The sequence below is a fragment of the Chironomus tepperi genome, unplaced genomic scaffold (genome assembly GCF_022539635.2).
Source record: "Chironomus tepperi strain 1889 unplaced genomic scaffold, CSIRO-AGI_Ctep_v1 contig_338, whole genome shotgun sequence".
In the NCBI taxonomy this organism is placed as follows: domain Eukaryota; kingdom Metazoa; phylum Arthropoda; class Insecta; order Diptera; family Chironomidae; genus Chironomus; species Chironomus tepperi.
The window spans coordinates 281694-307025 of NW_027226460.1; the positions used below are offsets into that span (position 1 = coordinate 281694).

Here is a 25332-nt window from a genome sequence, read left to right on the forward strand (position 1 = left end):
AAATTATTTTTATTTAAAAAAAACTCTGGTTACATAAAACTGAAATTGTTATAAAAACTTTATTATTCCATTGGAATCACTAAAAATCCATAGTACGTAAACGACAAAAGGGAAGAAGGAAAATAGTAGACATAATAATAAATCTGTGCGACATTTTGATCTGTTTCGACAACATAATTGAATATCTTTTTCTCTAGTGCTTCTTGAACTTTTTATTTCAAAATGAAAATTGAGGTAATTGTCATAATTTTTGACAACGACAATTTTTGACGACATCAACGATGATGAGCATTTGAGCATTTGTTCCCATTAGATACAATGATTTTTTTTTCTCTCTTTTTATTTGAAAATAGTGGCAAGGCCACATAAATTTTTTATAAAGTTAATTCAAAACACGGTTGTGCACCTTCTTTTTAGCTTTAAGCTAACTCTTGCCGTTATAGTTGTTCATAAAATGAGAATCTGCTGTTTAAATTCAGTCCATGAAAAGTAGTAGCAACTGTAGAAGATTATGTAATATGCATGAGAAATTTACAATGAAACTGTTTGAATTGAAGAACGAGACAAATTTAATAGTCAAATCACGTGGATTCTCACACACTGAAATGTTATTTACGTATTAAATCTACACATACTTTCCACACTCGATTTTGACAATTTAATGAAAATAGAAATAAAAAGAAGAAGCAAAAAAATGTTTTTGTTATGAAGTATGAAGTCATGCTATTCAAACGTGTCTCATGGCAATGATAATGGTTTTGTACTGTAGGTATTTGCTATAGTAAAAGTATTAAATTCAAGCTGTCGAGCTTTTAAAATTGGGGCGAAATAGGCTTAATGAACTTCTATTTTGGTTAAATGATTATAAAGGATATTCAGAAAACAGTTTAATGCAAATATTGTGGAAGTACACATGAATTATATAGTTTCATGCTGTGTTGAAAACTAAATAGAATTAGTAGATGGTTTCAAGTTTCGAAAAGAGGAAGATTATGGAAAAGCATGAATAATCATTATTATAATATTTGTTCTTAAATTGGATACATGAAATTTGTAGACTAAATATTTTACAGTGCATTGTTCGTATTTTGCATCAAGCTTTTCTGTTGGGAACGAATAAGTGTAGATTGAAATATTTAAAAAGTATTAGCACTAAAATGTTATGCCTAAAATGCAATGAAAGTGCTCTCTTGCTGTATTCAACATAAAATATTATTCTCTTATGTGTGTACAAGGTCTTTTTATATATAAAAATGTATACAATATTTATAGGAGAAATGAAAAGTAGCAGGCAACAGCAATAGCAACATCCTAACAATTGGTTAATAAATTTTCTTTATTCTCCCATATTTACGAAAAATTTCCATAATGCTTGGCAATAATAACAATAACATAAGCAACTGCCTCAGAGAATTAAAAGTCTCTCAGTATTCACAAAATTAATTTTAATATGCTACACATCATTATATTACATTATGTTGCCATATGCCTTTAATAATGTTTGCATACGTAAATTGCATTATTTAAAATATTACTGGACATCATTCATTCTCATACTCTCATAATGCTTGGATTTTTTGAGAAGGAGGAATACTGAATTTCCTGAATCTCCTGCATCATTCATTCATTATCGTCTAATATTATTATTGCAGTATAGTACATTTATTATAATGCACAACAGACATGTACCAAAATATAAATGGACTGGCGAAAAGCTTGTTTAAAATGACATGATTTGATGTTAAGTTTACTCATTAAAATTTAATTTTCAAACTATTGCTCCGACTGCTGCTGCAGTATCAAGTTTATACCTTTCATGAAAGTGTATATCATTTCAGCCTATATATTAGTGAACTATGGTGGTAGGCTGTGAATAACGATTCATAATAATACTTCAACTACGTACTACTAAGGATAATGATGATGTGGGAAATTTTAGACGATATACATCACGGTTGAAAGTTGATTCAATATTTATTGCTTTTCACACTCTTTCTCAGTCTCTCTGTTTTAGTCTCATATTCGATTTCAAAGTTTGCATGCATACATATTTTGCGGTCCCACACCACCCACAAAAATTGCTCATACCTTGAAATCATATAAAATATACATTAAAAAGGCTCTTTAAACCAATATCGCTCATGTACATATATAGTGAAATAGTCATTAATTTATCTCAAGTTTATTGTATCTCACATATACAAGCACACATCATATCAAATTGTTTGGACATCAAATCTAATCAAATCAAAAATATTAAGTACATGTACAAAGAGAAATATATCTTTACTCAACTGGGGTTAATCTTAGATTTCCTGCCTGTACCGAAAGTATTAATTGTGAAGTACTCAAATATTCTTTGGCCTTAGCTTTTTAAGTTTAAATAAATGAAATATCTCAATATTACTTATATTTTGACAAGCTGCACTTTTTTGAAAAAAAAAAATGTTTTTAAAGAATAAACTTATTAATTAATTCTGTGATTTTAAATAAAATTTGGAAACAATAAACTTTTTCGAGGGATGATTGTGAGGCTTTTATTGCATAATTCATTTTTAACAACAATACAATAAGTTATATGCATTATTCGACAATGAGATGTCTGTACATTCGTAATGTTTGTAGATTTGTAATAAATGATAATTACATTTGCATTTAAATGCGATTTTATTGTGCATAAAGCTTTAATAAGTATATATGTACAGGAGAGAGGAGCAAGTATAATAAGGGAGGCTCACTGGAGAATTTACACATGGAATTCGTATAATAAGAGAAAAAGCTTATAAACCATAATACAACACACACACACACACACTCACACATATTTTTTTATTTATGCTGAGTACATTTTCGATAATTTATGTTCAGATATCCATAAGCATACTTGCTGCCCGCAGAATAAGCTCTAGAGAACGAATTTTTTTATCCATTTCATTCCGTCTCTATGAAAAGCACTTGTGGCAAAAATATAGCACAACGAACCCATCCCTGTTTTAATGCTTTTTCTGCTCTCATCCTCTCAGCAATATCTATACAATTACTGTCGAGATGAGCCTTTTTAATTGCACCTAGATGTGTAATTACTGCAACATTAATTCAATAATAAAGTATCTCCTGATAATTTTAAATAGCACTAAAATTAACAAATTTCATCTTTTTTGTTTCTCTCCATCTCGATTATGAAATTAAAATGGGGACATAATAAGAGATGATCAGAAATAATGGTGATGTTTTTTTGTTATTCCATATCCCACCCACAAAAATTTATTAATGATTCTACTTTGTGGTACAAAAATAACATATAAATTGCCATAAATTGTAATTTCATTCGTATGTGCATTAATTGATAATAAAAGAGGCTCATTCAATTCATATTTGAAAAGGAACAATAGTATGGATGCTACAATACAATAACTTTTTGCGTACAACTATGGAATAAAAAATTTATATTGTTAAATTAAAGTATTGAATTATCGAAATACCATTTCTAAAAATTTGCTTTTGTCACATGAAAATTTATATGTTTTGGGGCAAAAATTAATGGAAAAGAATAATAAAGTAACTCATTAGCAAAAAGTTTTTATACTAATAAATACTTGATAAATACTGTCAAATTTTTATACAAAATATTGAAGTTTTCAATTTTTGTTGATTTTTTTAAGTTAATCAAAATTTCACGTTGAATAATATCAACAAAGTGCTGAACAAAACATAAAAAAAACACGTTTATTGCTTTAAAATCTATTATTACCAATTAAATATTTGTATCTACATATATGTGACATTTTTTTATGTACGAAAATCAATTTCCAATTACAAAAATTCACCTTTCTCATCCTCTCAATTTTTCGTCTCTGATTGTTATGGCATTTTAATTTTTATTGTTTTTGTGTACTCTATATATATTGCTCTACTAGAATATAACCTCGTGTATGGTGGAGGGATTTTAATCTAACGTTTATCCCGAATTTTATTTCAAAATTTGTTTACAGGTTTATAAAAACAATTCCTGTAAAAGTTTTCATAAGGAATGAAATGAAAGAAGGGCAGGCAGATAGATAAATGAACTGAATTATATAATTTAATAATAATATTGCTTTTCAATATTATCGAAGCAATATTAATTTTGCTACTGCAAAAAATTGAAATTAAAATGAAACAAATCAGAGAAACAAATAAATGAGTGTCATGAAGAGCAAATTTAAATAGCTCTCTCACTGATAATGAAATAAAAATAAAAAGTTATGATGAGAAAAAAAAAATATTGATAAATATTTATGATTATCATCGATAAAATTATAATTTGAAGTGATGATGTGTGTGATGATAATGATAATCCAGTTTATATTTGAGTGTGTTTACTATAAATTTGCAAATTTTTATGATAAAAGTATAAATAAATACATTATTTTATAATATTTCTGTGTTCTGACATATGATATTATGATTTGTAAATAAATCTAAATATAAATAATAAAATTCCGTTGCAAAAAATTTTGTGTAAATGTTTAACGGGTTTTCAATTTCAAATTTATGCAAAACATATAATTTATCGATTAATTAAAAATTTAACTTGCATATATTTTTTTAAAAAAAAACTATTAATAATTCACAAAAGTGTATGCATATCTGCTCATTTTCCAACACTCAGTTTTTAAATTAAAAAAAAATATATAAAACTAAAATGGATAATTTTAGAAAATAAAAAAAAAAAAAATAAAAAAATAAAAAAATAAATTAGGTGCTAAAAAAAAGTGAAAAAACGTTATTACAAACTCACAATATTTTTGCAATTGTTCATAATTAGGTGGCTTTTATAGTCTGTTGGCCGGAAACATTATAAACATATCACAGCTACATGCTATGTTATTTTTCAGACATAAATAAAAATATTTTTATGCTAACGAGCATTGGACGAACAGGTAAAGGTTGGTATAAATAAAGAGCGTACATAAAAATATTGTTGATACGTAATGAATGTTAAGCACATTTTAACAATCATCATTCAAAAAGTTTTTTTTGTTGTATGCGCAAAAGTACAGTGGGAAACCACTGAAAATATCATCATTACCTCATCATAATAAAATAATCATTTGATAAATTTCATCGTTTTTAAGAATAAGAAAAAAAATAATGCACATTACAATTAAGGAAGGAGAAATAACAAACGGAAATTTAAATGTGAACCGTAAACTCTAATGCAAAAAGTACCTCCTTTTGCCCAAATTAAGTTCATTCATTTTTTATTCCGTATCATAGAGGGAAGAAAAGTAATGAGAAAATCCTAAAACGAGAAAAAAATTTTTTTCTTCTTAAATAGAAAAAAAAAATATGAATGACCACTTCGTTGTCGACGGTAGCACTTTTGTGCCATTAAATAATTCTTCTCGTTTCTATTTTGCTGTGTGAAAAATTGCTCATTTCATTATTTGTACGTGTGACATTGAATATTATAGCCAACACATAAAAAGTTAGCTCTGAGTCAAGTCTCACTCAATTAAATTTATGCTCTTTATGCAACATTAGACTCTATGAATCATACCATTTGTCATTTTCTTTTCTTTTTTTGTTATGTCTCCTTTTATTGGTGTGGTATATCCGCAATATTTTATTTTCTTATTCGTGTCATTGCCACTGAATTTATTTAAATTAAATTCATATATTGTTCATATATGAATGTTCTCATAAAAATATATTCTCTCTCTCTCTCTGATGACATGTTAATTCAAGCTACCATATTGATGTTAAATTTTATCGAATCCACGCGAATAGTTTTAAAAACACACACTTCCATAAAGGAGTAATTTGAATCGTAAAACAAAATGGGAATTGGATTTGTTTAATCAATTGACGTAGAATGCTGATGACCACAAGTATTTGAATCATCAGAAATTTACCATACCAGTTTCTCGTGAATTTACATACTTTTCATCATTTTTGCTGGTTGATGATATTTTATTCCCCATACAATGAGTCAAAAGTTGAGTCATGCATGGAGCTTTATTCCACTTCTCTTTTTATCAATAGATTGTGGTATATTGAAAACTAAGCTTCCTTTAAATCCAATATTTCTCTTTTCCCATGCTCATTTTTTTGTTGTTTTTCTCTCTTTTAATGTCTACCTTTTTAACCACACTATGGGATTTCATTTATTGAATTTATATTCAATTTGTCTGAAAATGAACACTATTCATAGTAAGGCATTCATCTATCTCTTTTTATTTCTTCCATACATATTCACTCAACGGATATATATGTACATATAGTAAATGTGTACATGAAGATATTCACATGGGAAAGGTTGATTGTTATTGCTTTTGATATTTTTTTCCCTCTATTCACATGTGAAAAAAACTTGTTAAGCTTTTAGTGAAAAAGTATCAAGTTGCAAATAGTATCTATTGTATACATCGTAATGATTTTTGTCATATGATTTACTTGGATCAAGCAATACAAACTTTTCTATTAAGTCTGATATTTTGTTTTCAATAAACTAAACTTTTCTAAAAGTTTAGTAAACTAAACGAAAATCTAACATGTTTGTGCACAGAAGAAAGTAAAAAGTTATTTCGACTAAAAAAATGCTAAATTTCACTAAAAATAGTCAAAATTTTGAAAATCTTAATCATGTTTTTAAATAACTTTCTTTTAAATATTGCATTTGAAATATATTTTCGCATTTCTTATATTTGGACCAATTTAAAAAAAAATATTTACACTTTTACAGTATGGTTGCTCATATCTCTTATGTACTCTTTGAATTGTAAAGTGTTTAAAAGGCAATGTTAAGAAATGTACAAGTCTTCTTTTCCTATATACCTTAAAACAACCATTACATTTTCTATGTGTAAAATTTCATTTCTTTATTTAACTTATATTCATCATTTAAAGCGATGTATTTTCCTTTTTGTTATGTATACGGATGAGGGATTCCCCAAGAGTGAACTCTCTTATATTTTGTGAATTTTTCCTATTTCATCACCATAAGAACTCATTTACTACTCTTTTTATATTGATATTATAAGTTGTATAACCTGTGAGTATTCCTATTACAACGAATGAATTTGAAAATGATGTTTTTCATTCAAAAAAGAGATGAAATACAACTCTTTTTTATGCTCACTTGAATAGAAATAGAAAATCTTCAATATTAATTGATTCAAAAAGAGCATCAATATAAATCTGTTTTCAATTAAAATTATTTTTTCTTCTTTCTTTTTATCTTTTGTCTTTAATTTTTTAATTCAATATGAGAAGGTTTCGAATTTAAATTGAAATAGTATTTTATTTCAATTATGAAGTAAATTTATATTGAAGACATTATCTAAAATTTGTATTAAAAACTCATGTACGCGCATAATGTTCATACAGTATATAAAATATACAAATTTGTCACCTAGCAGTCAATATGCTCAACACTTTTCAGAAAAAAGATGAACATCTTGAAGTTACTTTTGGACAAATTTGTTTTGTATTAGGTATTAGATTTTATCCGATTTTATTTGGAAGAAAAAATATTTTGTGAAACTGAAATTTATCAAAAGATAAAGAGAATACGTAATTGAAAATTTCTTTGAAAAATGTACTATATGAATTAAAGTTATATCTTTATATTTAAATTCCCAAATATAACAAATATGTAATCTTATAATATAAAATTTGTAATTACTTAGCAATATTTTATTGATTCAAATTAATTGTAACATTTATCTCTACATTAACAATATTTTAAACATTTTTAGTTAGTGATATATTTTGTAAATTCATAAAATTGAATTTAATGATGTAACCAAATTCACATGTTTGTCATCTTGTGAGGAAGGTAAACACTTGAATTTAATTAATTGCTCCACATAATTAATTAGTTGCTCATTTCTACATGAAGTAAAAATCTTCTTCTCTGTTTTTATTTTGATTTATGTGTGTCAGTGTTGTCCAAACTTTTTTGAACCACAACACTTTTTAGTTGAAGAAATTTTTACTTAAAATTATGTTGAGTAAGAATAAAATCCTAACGTTAATCCAAAATACTGAAAATATAACTTGAGATCATAATTCTTGACGATTTGATTAACCTTTGTAGAAGAAATTATAAATTTTCTAAAGTATGATAATTTCAAGCATTTAATTTATTATTTATTGCAACTATTGCAATTAAAAATTGAATTTTAACTTCATTAATTTGCTTGAAAATTTATTTTAATATTCTAAAAAAAATTAATGTGCTCAAGTGTACAAAAAACCGTAAGAACTAGTCATTAAATTGCCTTTAACTAGTTATAATGTATTTCTTTTACTCGCGGGGTGGTACTGTTTGAAAATTGATTTCCCTTAAATATAAAATGTCTATTTATTTGATCATAAATGATGTTAAAAGCTTATAAAAAGTACACTTAAATTAACCACACAATTGAATAAAGAAGAATCTTAAAGAAAGAAAAATCTTATTTACAAGCAATTTGAATCCCTTAAGCAGAAAGCTGAATTAAGGGAAAAAGAAAAAAATGACCACAAGAAAAATAACAAAACAAGGAGATTAAGAAGAATAGTCTTAACATTCATCCATCTATATGAAGTTTTCCTTCTTTTTCCTTGATTATGCACGAATGTTGTTGAAGATGAAGCTAAAAAAGAAATTTGTAACATTAAGACAGATACAACACAACATTTAAAGAAAAAAAAACGAATGTGTACGGTAAGACTAGAGAAAAGGCAAAAACAATAGCAAGGCAATGAAAAATGGTCAAAAAAATTATGCTTTTTCGAGCGAGTAAAATCTTTCCTGCTGTTATTGTTGTTTCTGTACGCTTTAAAAATTCTCCCGAAAGCCCATTTACGTCACTTTTCTCTTCTTTTGCTTTTCTTTACTTTTCATGGATGCTTGCTTCTTAAAGCACCATAATGAAGGAAAAAATGAATTATAAGCAAAAGAAAGGAGAATTTTTTTTCGTCTTGCTTACTGGCAGAGACGGAGCACGATTGAGATTAAAAGTTGCGTAATTAATCAACATTCTTAAGAAATGAATGAAAAGAAGGAAAGAAAGGAAAACTCTGTGCTTGTTGAAAAATTCTTTCCGACATTGCTGTAACTTTTATTTTTTGCTTGATTAAAAAATCAGCATTAAAAAAATAGATGAGAAAAGGAAAAGAATTGATTGGCGCGTGCAGGATGGGTGGGTGAATGAAAAACGTATTGTCGATAAATTAATCCTGTTCAGCTTCATTTAACTTTCATTCTTCCTACTTTTGTTGTTTTTAACTTCTTACATTTTCTCAATTTCCTTTCACAACATATTTTGTTACAATTTCAATCCTTAATTTAGTGAATAAAGCGGTTTCCATAGAAATTCTGCTCTTGTTTAATCATCTCCGGTACGGAATTTCCCGTTTATGTTTTACATAATTCAACATTTTTTTTTCTCTTAAGATTTTCATACCAACCAATGATTTAAAAAATAAAAAAGTTCATCACATAAAAAAGATATATTTTGCAAAAATAATGTTGCTTATAACTCAAACTTAAGAAATTATCGTTTTATTTACTAAGACATTTGATACTTAAATTTGAGGTGAAAAGATATAGAAATGTAATATTTAGTCTTGCACTGTCTATACACAAAAAATTCTTTAAAGTGGTGTGTGCCGTACATTAACGCTGTATTCATCATGAACAAACTTAAAGCAAATCAAGAATTTAAAAGAAAATGAAAAATTTTTATGATGGTACGAATGGCAAAAATAATAATAATTTTATACGAATCGTCTTCATCTTCTTTCATTCACAGCAATAATGACATGTTTTCTTTAGTTCCTTCTACTTACTTATTTTTTTTTTCTTTCTCTTGCTGGTTTCCAAAACTTCTTGTATTGCTTTTTATTTCCACTTTTGTTGTCTCTTTTTTAATATTTAGGTAAAAAGAAGAGAGAAAATTTTCTCTTGCGAAAGCAACGTTGACGTTTCTCTTGTTGGTTTTGTAACTTTGTGATGATATTTCGATTTAAGACAAGTTTCACATTCACTTCTTCTTAAAATATGAATAAATTTTTCTTCACTTTTGGTTTACTTTTTATTTATTTATTTTATATTAAATAATATATATTTGTAACTTATATCATAAAACTGTGATTCAAGAAACTCACTTATACAGCATAATATTCAATAACAACTATATTTCTGCAAAAGGTGCATTGGTCTAATTTGCAACTTTTACCACTTCAAATGGCCAGGCATGCCACAAATATTTCCTCTCTCTCTCTTGATGTTGTTGCTACTGCTTTCGTTTTGATTCGAAACCACTTTAAAAATTGTTATGCGTTGTTGAAAAACATGAAATTTTTTCGCACTATTTCATGTATTAATCCTAAATATTTCTATATGCCACACATGTGTTTATATTGCACATACATGCGGACGATATGTGATGTTCTAAAAAATCCGAAAATTGAAGCCAATTGTCCGTAAAAAAAAATCTTTTTTTCTTGTATTTTAAATAACAAACGAATTTGTAGGCAATGAACACTTTAGTCGGAATGAAGCGTTTATGTTGATAAATATTCTAGCAAAAAATTGTCACTTTTAAATTGTGCTATGTATATGCTCAACGAAAAATTCAATTGAATGTTCGAAAACTGCAGATACAATAAATTAACGTTTTACAAGTACACCGAAAAATCCGAAAAATAAATTTATTTCAAGCAAATATAAATCGTCAATTTTAGTGCCCACGTACACGTTAAGTTTCGCATGAAATCTAAATCCCAACTAAAACTGGAAACGAAATAAAACTTTTTTCTTCCTAAATGGCAAATTTACGCGAGAGACCGCAAGCCAGCGACTGTTTATCGTTGAATGTTGTTGTGTTAAAAAGTAGAGATTTCTTTAAAGTAAGTAAATTGAATTGGGGGTTTTATGTTTGTACGGCAGTATTTGTAATAAATACAATGAATTAAACATTCATATTAACATAATAACACAACACTCTCGAAAAAAATCTCTCGTTATTATTCTCTCTTCTTTTCTGTCCGCATTTCTTTTACATACTGAATTAAATGTACTTCATGCTTTAAAAAAAGAAGAGACTAAGTTTCTTAAGAATGTGAATGTAAATGTATCAAAGAATGAAAAATATATAAAGAAGACAACAATTTATTTTATTTTTGTTCAATTTTTTTTATTTCGTTTTCGCTTTTATTTCGCATGAATCACATCCAACGCAAAATTTCTTCTTTTAATAATGATTTAAATTTTTATTGTACCTACACTCTTCAATTTTTACCTTAAGTTTAATAAATTTTCATTATAGATTTTTAGAGAAAAACAATACAATATACTTTTGTTATGCAATATAAAATATAAAATTTTTATAGTTTTCGTTTTTAAAGGGAATTATGGACATATACACACAAAAGCTAAAACATTAATTAAAATCAAACCAAAGAAAGACTTTCATTCTTAAATCTTTTAAAGCATGTGTGTAACAAGTGTCTGCATTTAGAATTTCTGTGTATAATCATAACATTCGTCATGCTTTTAATAAAAATTTTTTGCTTGCTAAGTCAGAAAGAGAGAATAAAATGGAAGGAAAATAAACAAAAGAAAAATCAATGAATATGATGATGATGATTGCATAGAACAAGTTAAACAGGTTCTTTTTTTACTTATACTTCTTATTCTTTATAATTCTCTTCATTCTCTCAATCTTTTCAATGTGAACACTGTACTCGTAAGCTAAATATTCTGGCACCAAGAAACTGATGATCACAGCTAGAAAAAACATTTCAATACAAATTAAACTCTAAAAAAATAGTTTTGGATGTTGTGATGTTTTATAAAAATGTTTTGGCCAATTATACCAATTACTACAACATATAAAATTGAAGACGAAATCTTTTTCATAAAAATACCCAATACGTTTACACAAGATGCATATCCAATGTAAAAATTTATTTCCATATCTAGCTGCCATTCAGCTGCTTTCTTATCATTTTTTTTTTCAACCTATGAATAGCTAAGATTGTTTTACAAAATAAACAGTTTTAAGAATGAAAACATTTTTTGGTAAATTAGAAAGCCAATTGTTAGCCTTAACAAATCAAAACGACTCGTGGGACTACCACAGTAAAGACTTGATTGTTTATGTTCATATTTATGCAATGTGCATACAGTATTGGAGCTGGTATTTTTGAAAAAAAAAAAAATATCTCAAAATAAATGCAATTATATATACAATGGATTTATGTAAGTAATAGGGGTGTCGATTATTTGGGTTTTCAGGATTTGTACAAATCCCAAATACCCAAATCCCAGGACCCCAAGTACTTGTACAAATCCCAAATCCCCAATAAGAACAAAATATCATTATAAATATGCGCATTGCGCTGGGATTTTAGGCCAACGCATCCAGATGCAAGTCAGATTTTAACCATATATTGTTATTTACTATTGTAAATCTTGTTTAAAATCCTTAAAACTCCGATTTTTCACTTGAATTTTCTAAAACAGGTTATAAAACTCTCGAATACGTGAACCTTTATCTTAATTTTTTTAATTGCAAAAAATTGCAATTTTGGCAAACATTTTCTTAAAAATTTGAAAAATCCTGGAAATTTATGGCTTTTCACCTCAAAATTTTTTTATCAAAGCAAAAATTTATGGAAAATTGTAAGTTTTTGACAGGATTTTCCTAAACTTAATTGAAAAAGTCTCGAAAATGGAAGTTTCACTATGAATTACTCAAAATTAACCAAAACAAATGTTCATATCTAATAAAAATTCACTTGGATGCATTTTCAACTCGGGCCGGAAAAAAGCCGATATGTGGTGTTTTTTGGCCAACCCTAGATTTTTCTTAACAAATAATTATGAAAATATTAATGAATAATTAAATTTTGAAGAACTAAAAAAATAATAATATGAAGAAATTTAATAATATACGAAAAATTCTATTTTATAAAGATTTGTACAAGTACTTGGGTCCAAAACCCAAGTATTTGGGGTACCCCAAATCCTTACAAAATACCCCAAATCCCAAATACTTGGGATTTGTAATCGACACCCCTACTAAGTAACTCTTTTATGTTTCTTTCACTCTTTAAAAAATCATCTAGAACAAATTTAGTGATTGATGTTTTCCATTTTCAAAACCTTTTTAATTTCCGTATCATTCATACTGAAACTGATTATGATAATAAGGGTAGCTTCTGAATTTTTGTGATTAAAATCAGTGTGATATAAAGCTGTTTAAACAACCATCAATACACATCAATATATTTAGTTATTTTAGATGTGTAACAGTATATACATTTCATTTGTTTTTTAATCAATAGGCTTTTTCAAATTTTTTGCTTTGAAACTGAAATATGGTTTTTGAGAGCTTGAAAACTCATCCACTGAAAAATATATCCTATTTAAAAGATTCAACAATAAATTGCATACTTCAACCTTTTGTAGTTCTTTTTTAAAATATTTTTATGAAATTGTAGTTTCGTATCTTTTTTTTTGAAGAAAATGGAGAACTTTCCTTTTGAATAGTTGGAAATAGGCATTTAATTTACGTTTATCTCTCATCTCTTTTGTTATGATTCCATTTCGTAAAAATTCAAATAAGAGGAAATTACTTCTCTGCTTTACAAATAACATCATTTTAAAAATGAAAGCAAGCAGAAAACGAAAGAGAAATGAGAATAAGGAGCAATGTAAAAGAGTTACTGAATGAAAATCTTATTTTCGACCATAAAATCTGAGGAGAGCTTTCAACACAATCACAATGTTTTCAAAACGTATAGAAGTACAAAAGGAAGAATGAAAAGTCTAAGAAGAATTGAAGATGGAGAGGATTTAAAATTGGAACGGAACAATACCGGAAATGATTTATTCAACGAAAAGAATGGAACAAAACTATAACAAAGAGAATGAAACATTTTCGAAAAAAAAACATTTCTATTATTATCACTTACCTTTTGAATTTACTTAATTTTTAATCTAACAAAATGTAAAACATGAATTAAAGTAGTCGATTTCGACTTGTTTTAAAATTTAATTAACAATTAACCAGGCAATTAACCTAATAAAATTCAATCATTACAATATCACTCGATTGACAGCTTTTTAATATGAGCCAATCGGGTTATATACTAATAGTTTTTATACTTTGAATGAATTTTCCATAATTTTTGCGTGTTGCCTACATCGTAGGAAAAAAAATTAAACATTTTTGCTCAACTGGAGAGTACAAATCAATAGAAAATTCATTAAAACTTAATTAATGTTTGCATTTTGCTGTTTTTATTGGCAGTTTGTTATTTCTAGAAGGTATAAAGATAAAAGATGTACAAATAAAGAGAAAATGAATATTGCAGCTGCTACTTTTGTCCTTATGTTCCTTCTCTCCTTTCTCTATCTTAATCGCTATCATCATCGTAATTGCGTTTTGGGCGGGATCCTCTTGGTAAAGCTGTGAGAATGTTCTCTAATTCAACTCTCGATGGACTTGATTCCAGTAATTTTCTCACATTTCGAACGATTCTCTTATGAGGTAGCTCCTTATACACAATATTAAAGGAAAAGATAAAACATTAGATTTTAATTTAAAATCAATTTAACATACTTCATGGAAGTTTTCAGGAAGAAAGTACTCAGGATGAGGCCACATGATCTGAAACAATATTCTTAATTAATAAAATTCATTGCGGCTGAAATTGCTTTTAAGAATTTATACAGGATGCCAGGCTTTTCGTTCGGGCTGTAAGTATATAAAAGATAAGAGTAAGATGCTTTAATTTTGGCTATTAAAATTAAATATTAAAGTGATATTACATGTTGAACAAAGGCTTCTTTAGGTGGTTCCAGTTGGCGTTCAATATGAATTCGAGGTGCTTTTGGATTTCCTTCCATAACAACTTCCTCCATAAATGGTGCCTCGTCTTTATTAGCTTCACTGTCATTAAACCTAAAAAAATATATTTTTATTAATTATTACGTGTTTGCAAAAATGGATAATCATGCGATTAACACCTAATGCGTGTTCTATTCTAACAAGTTCAAGGTCGTGACACACCTGACAACGCCCATTTTAAAACTACGAATAGCTTTGGTTGCGTGCAGTAATGCTTCATTGGCCTCCTTCAATGTCATCGTGCTTGTGTCCTTTCCATCAATCATCACAATTGAATCACCTAATTTTAGTCCAATTCGTTTTGCTTTGGAATCTTCTCTTACCTGACGGAAGGATGTAGTTTATGTGTGTATGACATGAATAAATATGAAAATTATTTTTGGTTTTCAAAGTTTTCATGATTTGAAATTAAATTAAATTAAATTAAATTACTGACATGAAATATTGTTATCGGCATGTTAAAATCAGCACCACCAGTAATTCGCATTCCTGTTGATTTTTCCAATGCTTCTTGAGTTGGATCAATTTCTATGGGTTGTGGTACAAATATTTTCGATTTTTTATTTCTTTCTACAACGGCAGCTTCATTTATAACTTCAGCTTTTGTATTTTTGCTTCCAATTGTTAGCTCAGCGAAGCTTTCCGTTCCTTCAATTACCTGAGGCACAGCACTCATAAAATTCTGCCTACGGTTTGGTATCGGTATTGTAATATTTATTGTTGTTTCAATCGATTCCGGCATATTGAAGCAGTCACTCGTTAATTAAAAATAAACTTTGCTAAAAATAAATTTTCAGTGTCGCGATAAAAAGCGTTCGTCTTTCTTTTATTTTATATTTTTCAGTAAATTCAATTTTATAAAAATAAAATAAAATTTTTATAACAAAGTTAAGTAAATTAAAAGAATTTTATAGAATAAAAGAAGAAAATATTGGAATATTGGGGAAGTTCCCTAAAAAGTGAAATATTACCAGAAAAAAATTACTACAAACTGAATGTTCACAACTTTGAAACGCAACTAAATCACAAGATGCAAGAAAAGTTTGATTTGAAAAAATAATTTTCTCTTTCGATTCCCAAAATTCTAATTAAAATCTCACTGACACTTGCTAGTATGAAATCATCTGTACACTCACATACAAAAGAAGCAAACGTGCCTTGATATTTCAGAGAACCAGTAGTGAAAAATTAAAGTTTATAAGATATTATTCTCAGTCATTTGAAGTTGCTTGCCTGTCTGTTTGTGGTTTGTATCCAACCAAATTTTTATTAGGGAAACTTGTTAAAAAATATTCTCAAAACTTTTTTGAGCAAGATTGAATGAAATAGGTGGATTATGATATTACTTGAACTTATATTTTTTTATAACAGGCATGAATATTACGGGATCCAATTATTTTTCTGGGAAATATCTACTTGATATTGCTGGAATATGTACTTGATGGTTTTATACTATTATACAAGGTTTAAAACATAAAAAATTTGTAAATTTGTTTCCACACAAAACTGAAATTTGTCTTCCGATTAGAGGAATTTTCTTGACATGTGGTCCATATTTTTAAAAAATCATTCACGGAATTTTTCTTTCAAATATTGAATTCATACAAAATATTTGTAAGCGAAGACGATACAGTCAACAAATAAAGCTCGAAGGTTAGCAAATAAATATTATGGTCTGAAATTGATCACTTCTCTTGTAGTTAATATGTTAGTCTTTTACTGACTTCAAAAAATTTGAAACATTCTGTCTAGGGGTTTCAATCCCGGGATCCCGGGATCTCGGACGTTTTTCCGGTCCCGAAATCCCGGGATTGGAGAAGCTTCAATCCCGGGATTACGGGATTGAGAATTCATTTGATGTTGATACAAAAACTTCAAGTTTAAAGTCTAAAATTTTAAAAAAATTAAGAACCACACGTTTGAAAATCATGTTTAATAATATAATATAGTGAACATGAGGCTTTACGGTATCAAATAACAAAAATTGATTGAAACTTTCTTTAAAAATTCATATTAAATTGTTAATAATTGAAAGGCCAGAAATTAAATTTATTTGTATGTAATTTCTTAAAATTCTGTTAAGGCGTACCAAAGATCTCAAAAATTTAGGCAAATTCTGTGTTTATTATGCTTTCTTGATATCGGGATTTTCCGGGGAACCCCGAAAAATCCCGAGATCCCGAAATTTCTATTCCCGATCCCAAAAATCTATCGAAATTGGGATTTTGAAAAAGCATGATATTGACATCTTGATTTCGGCTCTGAAATCACAAATCTTTGCAATTTTTTGTCATTAATTTGTTTTGTTAACTATTTAGAACACATTTTTGTGTACTGGAAATGATTTTTTTCATCCTCAAAATTTCTAATAAAACTGTTAGTATTACATTTGCACTTGAATTCGACTAAAAACTTGATATTTTTTCCATCATCCAATCCCGGGATTAATCCCGGGATTGAGATTTCAAATCCCGTAATCCCGGGATTGAGATTTTGTCCCGGGATTGAAACCCCTATTTCTGTCTTTCTTAAACGAAAATTTTGATGCGACAGCAGAAATGAGCTTTATTTCTTTCTACTTTTCAATTGAATATTTGAATCGTTTTTTTGCAAAACCCTTCACACAGCTCTCAATATTTTTGTACCTTAAATGATACACATTACAACTAAAAATATTATGCAGCTGCTTGAGCTCTTAAAATATAATTTATCTTAATTTTTTTATCGAATGACTTCATTGCATTTTTATCTCAACAATCAGTAATTGATTAATAAGTCCCTCCGATCTACAAAACGTGATCCAGTAAGTAACAGGGCTTGGGTTTTCAATACCGATATCAATAAGTATTAAATGTTCATACAAAACAATATCTGTATTGAAAACCCTATCCAGGTTACTTCTCGACTCACAAGCAAGATCCAGTTAATTCCAATACACCATACTAGAAATTTTAAAAATTTCATCATTTAACCAATTTTTATAATTCCAACCACATTATGATTGCGACAAATTCAAACTTTGTTCAGTAAACACTGTAAAACATCAAAAAACATTGGAAAACACTGTAAAACAATGAAAAAATGTGTTTATTAACATGAAAAATTGCTAATAGTAGCTATTTATGGATTTATTTGAAACGTTTAAATGCCAGCGCCGCAATAACTTTATGGAATTGAGTTAATGCAAAAAATCAGAGCTCTCAACAATGTCTAGTTGTTGAGATCTCAGATGCCAGCCGAACGCACGACCAAACATAGTGTCTTATTAAGCTACCCTTTTGAAAAAAGAAAAAAAAAAAAAATGCGATAATGTATAAATATGGAAACCTCTTTGATTGAATGAAAAAAAATGTTTTTTTATTTATTTTTTTATTTTTATCAATTTATTGCTTCAAATAAATTATGAAAATGACTCGTTTCTTCTCAGATTAAAATTAAAATTTATGTCTACATAGTGTATGATAAAATTACCAAGACATTACATTCCTCAAATGTGTCCTTTAAGACATCATTTATAATCTTTTGTCTGACATTTTACTCGTGTAGATTTCAATTCTAGCAATAAAAGTCATGATACTAAAAATGGATATAACAAGGAAAAAAATTGTCCATTTTTGAATTAAACTTTTTTTTTTTTCTAAAAAGTTTTTAAATTTTTGATTCGATGTTTTTTACAAGTTTTTTAGCAGAATAATTTGAAGTATGTACAATATTTAATTTGAGCTGCAATGTATTGTTTATAATATTAAAACATAACTTTTTTTTTCGAAAACAGCAAATATTCTCTTTTGTGCCATTATCACTTGCAGTTTTATTGCAGCTACTATATTCCTATTTATTTTTTTTTTCTCTAGTTGTAATAGAATAAATTAACGTCGAAAAGATAAATGTGAAAATAAAACTTTCAAATAATTTTAGCAAATATCATAAAAACTAGAAAAGATTTTAATTTAACAAATCTCAAAAAGTTTCACAAATTTTGGTAAAAAAAACCGGAGCTTAGAGCGGAATAGCAGACAGAAGGACAAATGACCTAAATTATATTATTAATACGCTTTTGACAACATTGTTAAAACTGAATTTATTTGACAAAGAATAAATTTAAAGGATTTTTGTGAAAGTTCTAAAAGTTTATATAAGTTAAAAAAAAATAAATTTTTGCAGTTTTCATCCATCGATTTAATTGAAAAGAATATAGAAATGTTTATTTTTGAAGAAGTTTATTTCTAAAACTCTCTTCTAATTCGAGAAAGTCAATAAACATACGAAAGCGCCGTAAAAAGAGTAAAATACATTTAGTGTAAAATAATATAAAGTAGAAACTTTTTCTTTCTTTTGAACACAGAATTCGCGCACATGCACAAAGTCATAAATTTGAAAAATAATTCGGAAAGAAATTTAATAAAAGAAAAATAAACTGTTCATGATATGAAAAAATCATATTTATTGTAGTACGAAAGCTCATAAGAAAAATAAATAAATTTTGATTGTTGGTCTACTTACTTTATGGCTTTTTTCATTACATTATGTTCTTCCCTTTGTATGTTTACTTTTATGGTGCTACTCTCGTCGAATGCTTCTGTAAATGCGAGTAATTTTTGTGAAAATTACTATACTTTAGTCCAATCATACTGTGTCGTTTATTGAAACTTATTGTTTTTATGCCTTTTTTCATCTCATTTTCATCTGAAAATTGAAAAGGATTGATATGGATGAGCAAAAAGGAAAAACTTTTCAAAGAAAGAGAATCATATCTCAATTAAGATGAATAAATTGAGTTATTGTATTACACATTGTTATTTTTGAGAGTTCATCTTTAATGTTCAACTTGAAATTAAAATTACTTAAAGAAAAAAAAAATTTAAACGTATGTCTAGGATATCAAGAGGTGAATAATAAATATTTTTGTAGTTAAATTTAAAAACTTAACATTTTAAGAAATAAATCTTAAAATTCCAAGTTGTGCACAACAGGAAATGTCTAAAGACTGAAAAAAAAAACACCAAAAAACAAAAAAATATTCATCATGAGTCCTAATCTCAGCCTTTTCTCTCCCTAACTAACTATATCCATATTAATCCCCTTGGCAAACAACCATTTTACGTAAATGTACATCCATAGACCAGCAGATATTCAGTTTGCTTTGGCTTATTTTTCTCACAATACTCACACCCAGTATGAGATAGATAGTTAAATATAATATATGAAAAGAAGAATGAGAATAAAATAAAAAGGGATAAAAAATAATAAAAGAAGCAAAATCATGAATGCAATGTATATACATAGATTATTATTGAAATTTCCAACATGAACCTTAATTTTCACAACTGTTTTAATATAACTTTTTATGAGCATGTAAGGCAATGCAATGAAAAGGAGATTAAATGAAGATTAAGAGGAGTGAAGCCCTTTTGCTTTTTTTTCATGTATATGAGTCAAATATACTCTGGCTTAGATATTCATACTTCCTATATATATATATATATATTCATGCAACGTAACTTTTTCTTATTATTCCTCTTATAAAAGGTTACAGACTATCTAGCTAGGCATTGAAAGCACAAAAAGAGATTAAAAGTATACTTCACCACATGACTTACGGAGATTCATGACTCTTTTTGTTCAAATATATTCGTGTTTAGTATCAAATATATTTTTAAATACTTATTATGAGTGGGTATTCAATCAATTTCCAAAAAAAATTGTTTTTACTTTCAATTAGTCCATTTTCTTGATATTGTAATAAATTTTTTAGGGTATAAAAAATCTAATTTTTAAAAATTTAATTCATACTTTTTATGCGTTTAAAAAAGTGAGATTATTTGAATATCAAAATGCGTTTTGAGATTTTGATTTCTATGACATTTTTGCTTCTCTACATTAACATAGATTCGTATAATATTTTATCTTATATGCGGCTCTGATTGAATATTTTCCTGACATGAACTTTTACTCCTCTGTTGGCAGTGTGTTACATCTCACATCTTTCTCACTCTCACAATATACGTTTGTATATATTTTAAAAAGCATATATGCTGTGTACACATAAAGAATGTGAGCATTCAGGAGGAAAATTTATGTATAATATACAATGGTAAATGGAGAATGATGCCTTGCAATGTTCAATGTACATTTCATTGAACAGTATAAGGATAGACTCGAGGGAGTTATTTGAAAAATATAGATTGTATTTGTGGATAAAAAAAAGTTCATACGATTTATTTCTCTCTGTATATTTCTATCACTATATTGAATCACATGAATTGGAATTGTAAATCATTGTTTTTATTCAGAAAAATAGAAATAAAATAAAATTTGAAGTTCAGAAAATTGAAGTATAACTGTAGAAATGTGTAGTTGATATATCATAAAATTTGACATCGTGCATAAATGCACATGGAAGATGAATGGCTGTTTGAAACATTCTTTTTTCCCAACAGAAAAAGCTAAAACAAATTATTCATTTTTCTTAGATGAATTAATATTTCTTAAAGAAATTTTCAATATCCAAGAATTGTTTTTCTTTATATGCTGCAAACTAAGTCATTCTACATAAATTTTATAAACTTTATCTAACAGCTCATTTAAAAGATTAAGAAAGCATAAAAATTTCATTTTCCCAAATGTTTTACATTTAGTTATGGTAAAGTGAAGCTGAAATTGTTATGCATACAAACATATGTATCTTCCACAATATTCACATCATCATGTTCATCTTCAGAATTCCAATGTAGAAAAATAAAATATGAAAATTTCTTTTTTATTTGGTTACCTAGCATAATATCGAAACAAAATGAAATTTAAATTTTAAGCACATGAAATGGCAGAAAGGCAGGCAATAATATGAAGCAGAATGAATGGAAAATGTATGTACGTTGTTGCTATTATGCAATTCTTCCATTTGAAAATGTTTGTTCCTTTTACAATTTCATGTTGAATGACAAAATCCACGAATGAATTTGGGTTTAACATGATATTTCTTCTTCATTTCATTGTGCTGATAAGAAACCAATCCTGAACATAAAGTTTCATGGAAAAGGAAAATTTTATTTTATCTTCAATGCTCTTCCTATGTTGACGATACTCAAAAATTTCGGTCACGTAAAATGTGTTGTATTAGGACTTGGAAAGTAGGAGATAGAGAGACGAGAGTGAGATGAATAGAACCAAAGAAAGAGAGAATGAAGTTTTGAACAACAATATATACTTTTTATAGTGTATACGTACCTAAATATGTTTAAGGCTGATGATGGTTTCTTCTCATATAATATTATGATGCCTTTACTTTTTTATTATGCTCAAAATAAAAATGCGGAAATTGGAAAATAGTATTTTTTCGGTTAATAAAACGCATTTCCTATTATAAGTTATAATGAGTGGCTGTTAGATCAGTTTTAAAACATATGCATATAAAATCGAACTTTCAAAGTCAATTCAACTATAATGAATTAAAACCTAATATAATTTACAGACAAAAGGAATCAATTGGAATTTTGCTCTCAATAAATTATGATAAACAAGTTTTACACAAGAAAAAGCACCAATATTAAGAGAAGGAAAGCAGAAGAATATTTCATTTTCTGTGTGTGTATTCACGCATATATATTATTTCTTTGCTTCATAATTTTACGATTGGAATGAAGGAATTCAATCAATATATTTTCGGTAGGCACGTTTTGGATTGGAGTAGGCACGGCATATGGTTTACAAATTTTAATAAAGTTAATGACGGGAAGGCTTTATTTCTTATGCTGATTTTATGTTAGTAAAAAAGAATATATATTTGGTCCTACATGTTTTTTTATTTCTTCCTAGACTGTTTTCGAATGCCAATCGTCGCCTCAAATTGGAGATTTTCAGACTTTGATTTCTATAGCCCATTTATGAAATTCCATTATACATATTTTGTGATATTGCATGACAATCATCGACATGAGGACAATTCTTATTTTCTTTGATATTATTATATTATAGAACTTGAAAGCACGAATTTTTTTTAAGCTACTGTTTCTCAATGTGCGGATCCATAAAAATTTTCTTCAAAGTGCTGTTAAATTTTATTAACAATCGTAAAATGTTTGCATGTATTTTCCATCATTCATTTTACAGCTGTGCTGATTATTATAAAAAATCTTGCAGAAAGAAATGAAACAAAAAATGGAATGGCGTTATGGCAATTGAAAAAGAGGCAAAAAGTTCTTTTTAGTAGCAAAAGTAATATGTATAAATATATAAATGTGAATTTGCCTCAAGACCTAAAAAAGGACACAAAAAGCTTATGTTAGTTGAATAATTTAGCAAATTGAATTCGATACAAATTTCAACATGACATGAGTGAGGTCAGCAGAAAAAAATGTATACAAAAAACAGCAGTGGATGGGAGACGTCCGATGAGGTAAATTTATGCAGTTTTTGCTGTTTAACAATACATACTGTGCTTGAAATATAGAAACAAAAAAAAGATGGAATGAGATGAAAAAGTTATTTTTTTCTGTTATTTGAAGTCTTGTAATAAAAACAATATATGCTAATGAAAACATTACACATATATAAATGTTTTTTCTTCAATCTTTGGCTCAAAGGTTGGATCCCCAATTTAAAATTCTAGTTATTAAACACAATGTATTTCTACAATTTTTACTGACGCATAATAGGACCAATATTGAATGATTTTCTTAGCCACAAAGTTAAATTATTGAAAAAGGTTCAAATAAAAATTTTTGAAATGTTTATTGTAATGAATACATTACTCTTCGATTTTACTCGATCAAAGGAATATATTACTGTAAATTGAAACTAGATTCATTGTGAAGAAAAAAATCTAAGCAGTCCCGATTGGCACATATTGAAATTTGGCCACTTCATCCACGAAATAGATCCAAATATAATAATGGTCGTTCATTCAAAATAAAATTTTACAAAATTATTGTAACTTTTCAAAAAAACATGTCACGGCGGCTTCAGCTGTATTTTAATTCCCCAATAAAAACTGCGATTCAGGCTTAGTACAGTACATTTATTGGCAAGTTGTATAACGGAATAAAATATAAAATAAAACTTTTTGTCTTAATTATAAACAAATTGTCACTTACAAACAGTTTAGCCATCGAGAACTATCATTCTTTAACAGTTTAAAAACAATTCATACCCGGTATAAATTATTATCTTCACCAAATCTTCACTTTTGCGCCGTAAACAAACTTTTAAAATCTCAAATTCACTAAAATTATAAATGTTCTCATTAATTTTCGGTTCACTATAGATTCCCATTACTTCACATTACATTTCTACGACAATGTCATTTGATTAATATATCCTAAATCTACTAAATAAATTAATCAGAGCTCGAAGTCGAGTCGAGTCGACGAGAAAAAAACGATTCGACTTCGAGTCGACTCAAGTCGAGTTAATTTTTTTTAATCGACTTCAAGTCGACTCGAGTCGAGTTATTTTTTTCTTTATCAAACTAATTTCTGATTGCGCTTGTGAAGCATATATTTATGAACAAAAATATTGCAAAATCAATTTTTTTCAAGTTTATTCATTCTTTTTTGATATTTTCATGCAAGAAACTTTCAAAAAATATATAACTAATAGTCATCAATTGATTATCTTCTTTAATTTTAAAACATTATAATAAAAATAACAAATAATAAATAAATTAAGAGATTTATACACTTCTTATAATTTTTTTTCTGTAAAAAGCTGGAGAAATTCCTATTTCATTTATTTTTTGTAAATAACTTGCACAAAACATCAAAAAAAAACTAAAAATTTGAAAAAAGTAGATTTTGCAATGTTTTTATATGTAAATATATACTTCATAAGCGCAATCAGCAACGAGTTTCATTAAGAAAAAATAATTTTTCTTGGCAATTTGAAGTCGACTCGGAGTCGACTTCGAGTCGACTTGAAAAAAATTACAAAAGTCCTCGTGTTATTGATCGAGGGACTTAAGCGCATTTTTGTCCCAGCGATCAGTAATTGATTAATAACATAGTCACTTCTAGATCTACAAAACGAGATCCAGTAAGATCCAGTTCACTTCCAGAACTAAAACACCAGATCCAGTAAGATCCAGTTCACTTCCAGAACTAAAACACAAGATCCAGTAAGATCCAGTTCACTTCCAGACCTAAAAACTAAGATCCAGTAAGATACAGATCACTTTTAGACCTAAAAACCAAGATCCAGTAAGATCCAGGTCACTTCCAGACCTAAAACACAAGATCCAGTAAGATCCAGGTCACTTCCAGACCTAAAAACCAAGATCCATTAAGATCCAGGTCAATTTCAGATCTTGAAAACATGATCCATATAAAACTTCCACAAATTTAAGAACTTCATCATTTAACGGATTTTCATAATTCAAACCTCATAACGGTCAAAAAAAATTCAAACATTGTTCAGTAAACTCTGTAAAAACATCGACAAACAT

The 25332-nt window shown here is 27.6% G+C and overlaps 2 protein-coding genes across 4 annotated transcripts in view; both read right to left on the reverse strand.

Annotated features, from left to right (window-relative positions):
* The window catches only part of sas (stranded at second), a 32871-nt gene extending 22024 nt beyond the window's left edge, over positions 1-10847 (reverse strand). The window contains exon 1 of one of the 3 annotated variants that reach the window (XM_070644645.1): positions 9823-10847. The gene's annotated coding sequence lies outside the window, so the exon portion shown is untranslated. The remainder of the gene's footprint in view (positions 1-9822) is intronic. The other 2 variants (XM_070644644.1, XM_070644646.1) reach the window with 2 other exon arrangements.
* A 3414-nt stretch (positions 10848-14261) lies between these two features.
* Positions 14262-15901, reverse strand: LOC139093825 (uncharacterized). The gene is made up of 7 exons (XM_070644668.1): positions 15866-15901; positions 15331-15673; positions 15057-15217; positions 14816-14948; positions 14718-14741; positions 14607-14654; positions 14262-14541 (listed from the first exon to the last, which is right to left on the reverse strand). The coding sequence occupies exons 2-7, from the start codon at positions 15634-15636 to the stop codon at positions 14401-14403; spliced, it is 813 nt and encodes a 270-aa protein (XP_070500769.1). The 5' UTR covers positions 15637-15673; positions 15866-15901; the 3' UTR covers positions 14262-14400.
* Between the last annotated feature and the right edge of the window lie 9431 nt (positions 15902-25332).

Coding starts and splice junctions, on each gene's coding strand:
- LOC139093825 (XM_070644668.1), bottom strand. CDS start 15,636: ATGCCGGAATCGATTGAAACAACAATAAATATTACAATACCGATACCA. Junction 14,949..15,056: donor TTTAAAATGGGCGTTGTCAG/GTGTGTCACGAC, acceptor ATATTTTTTTAG/GTTTAATGACAGTGAAGCTA. Junction 14,655..14,717: donor AACGAAAAGCCTGGCATCCT/GTATAAATTCTT, acceptor ATATTGTTTCAG/ATCATGTGGCCTCATCCTGA.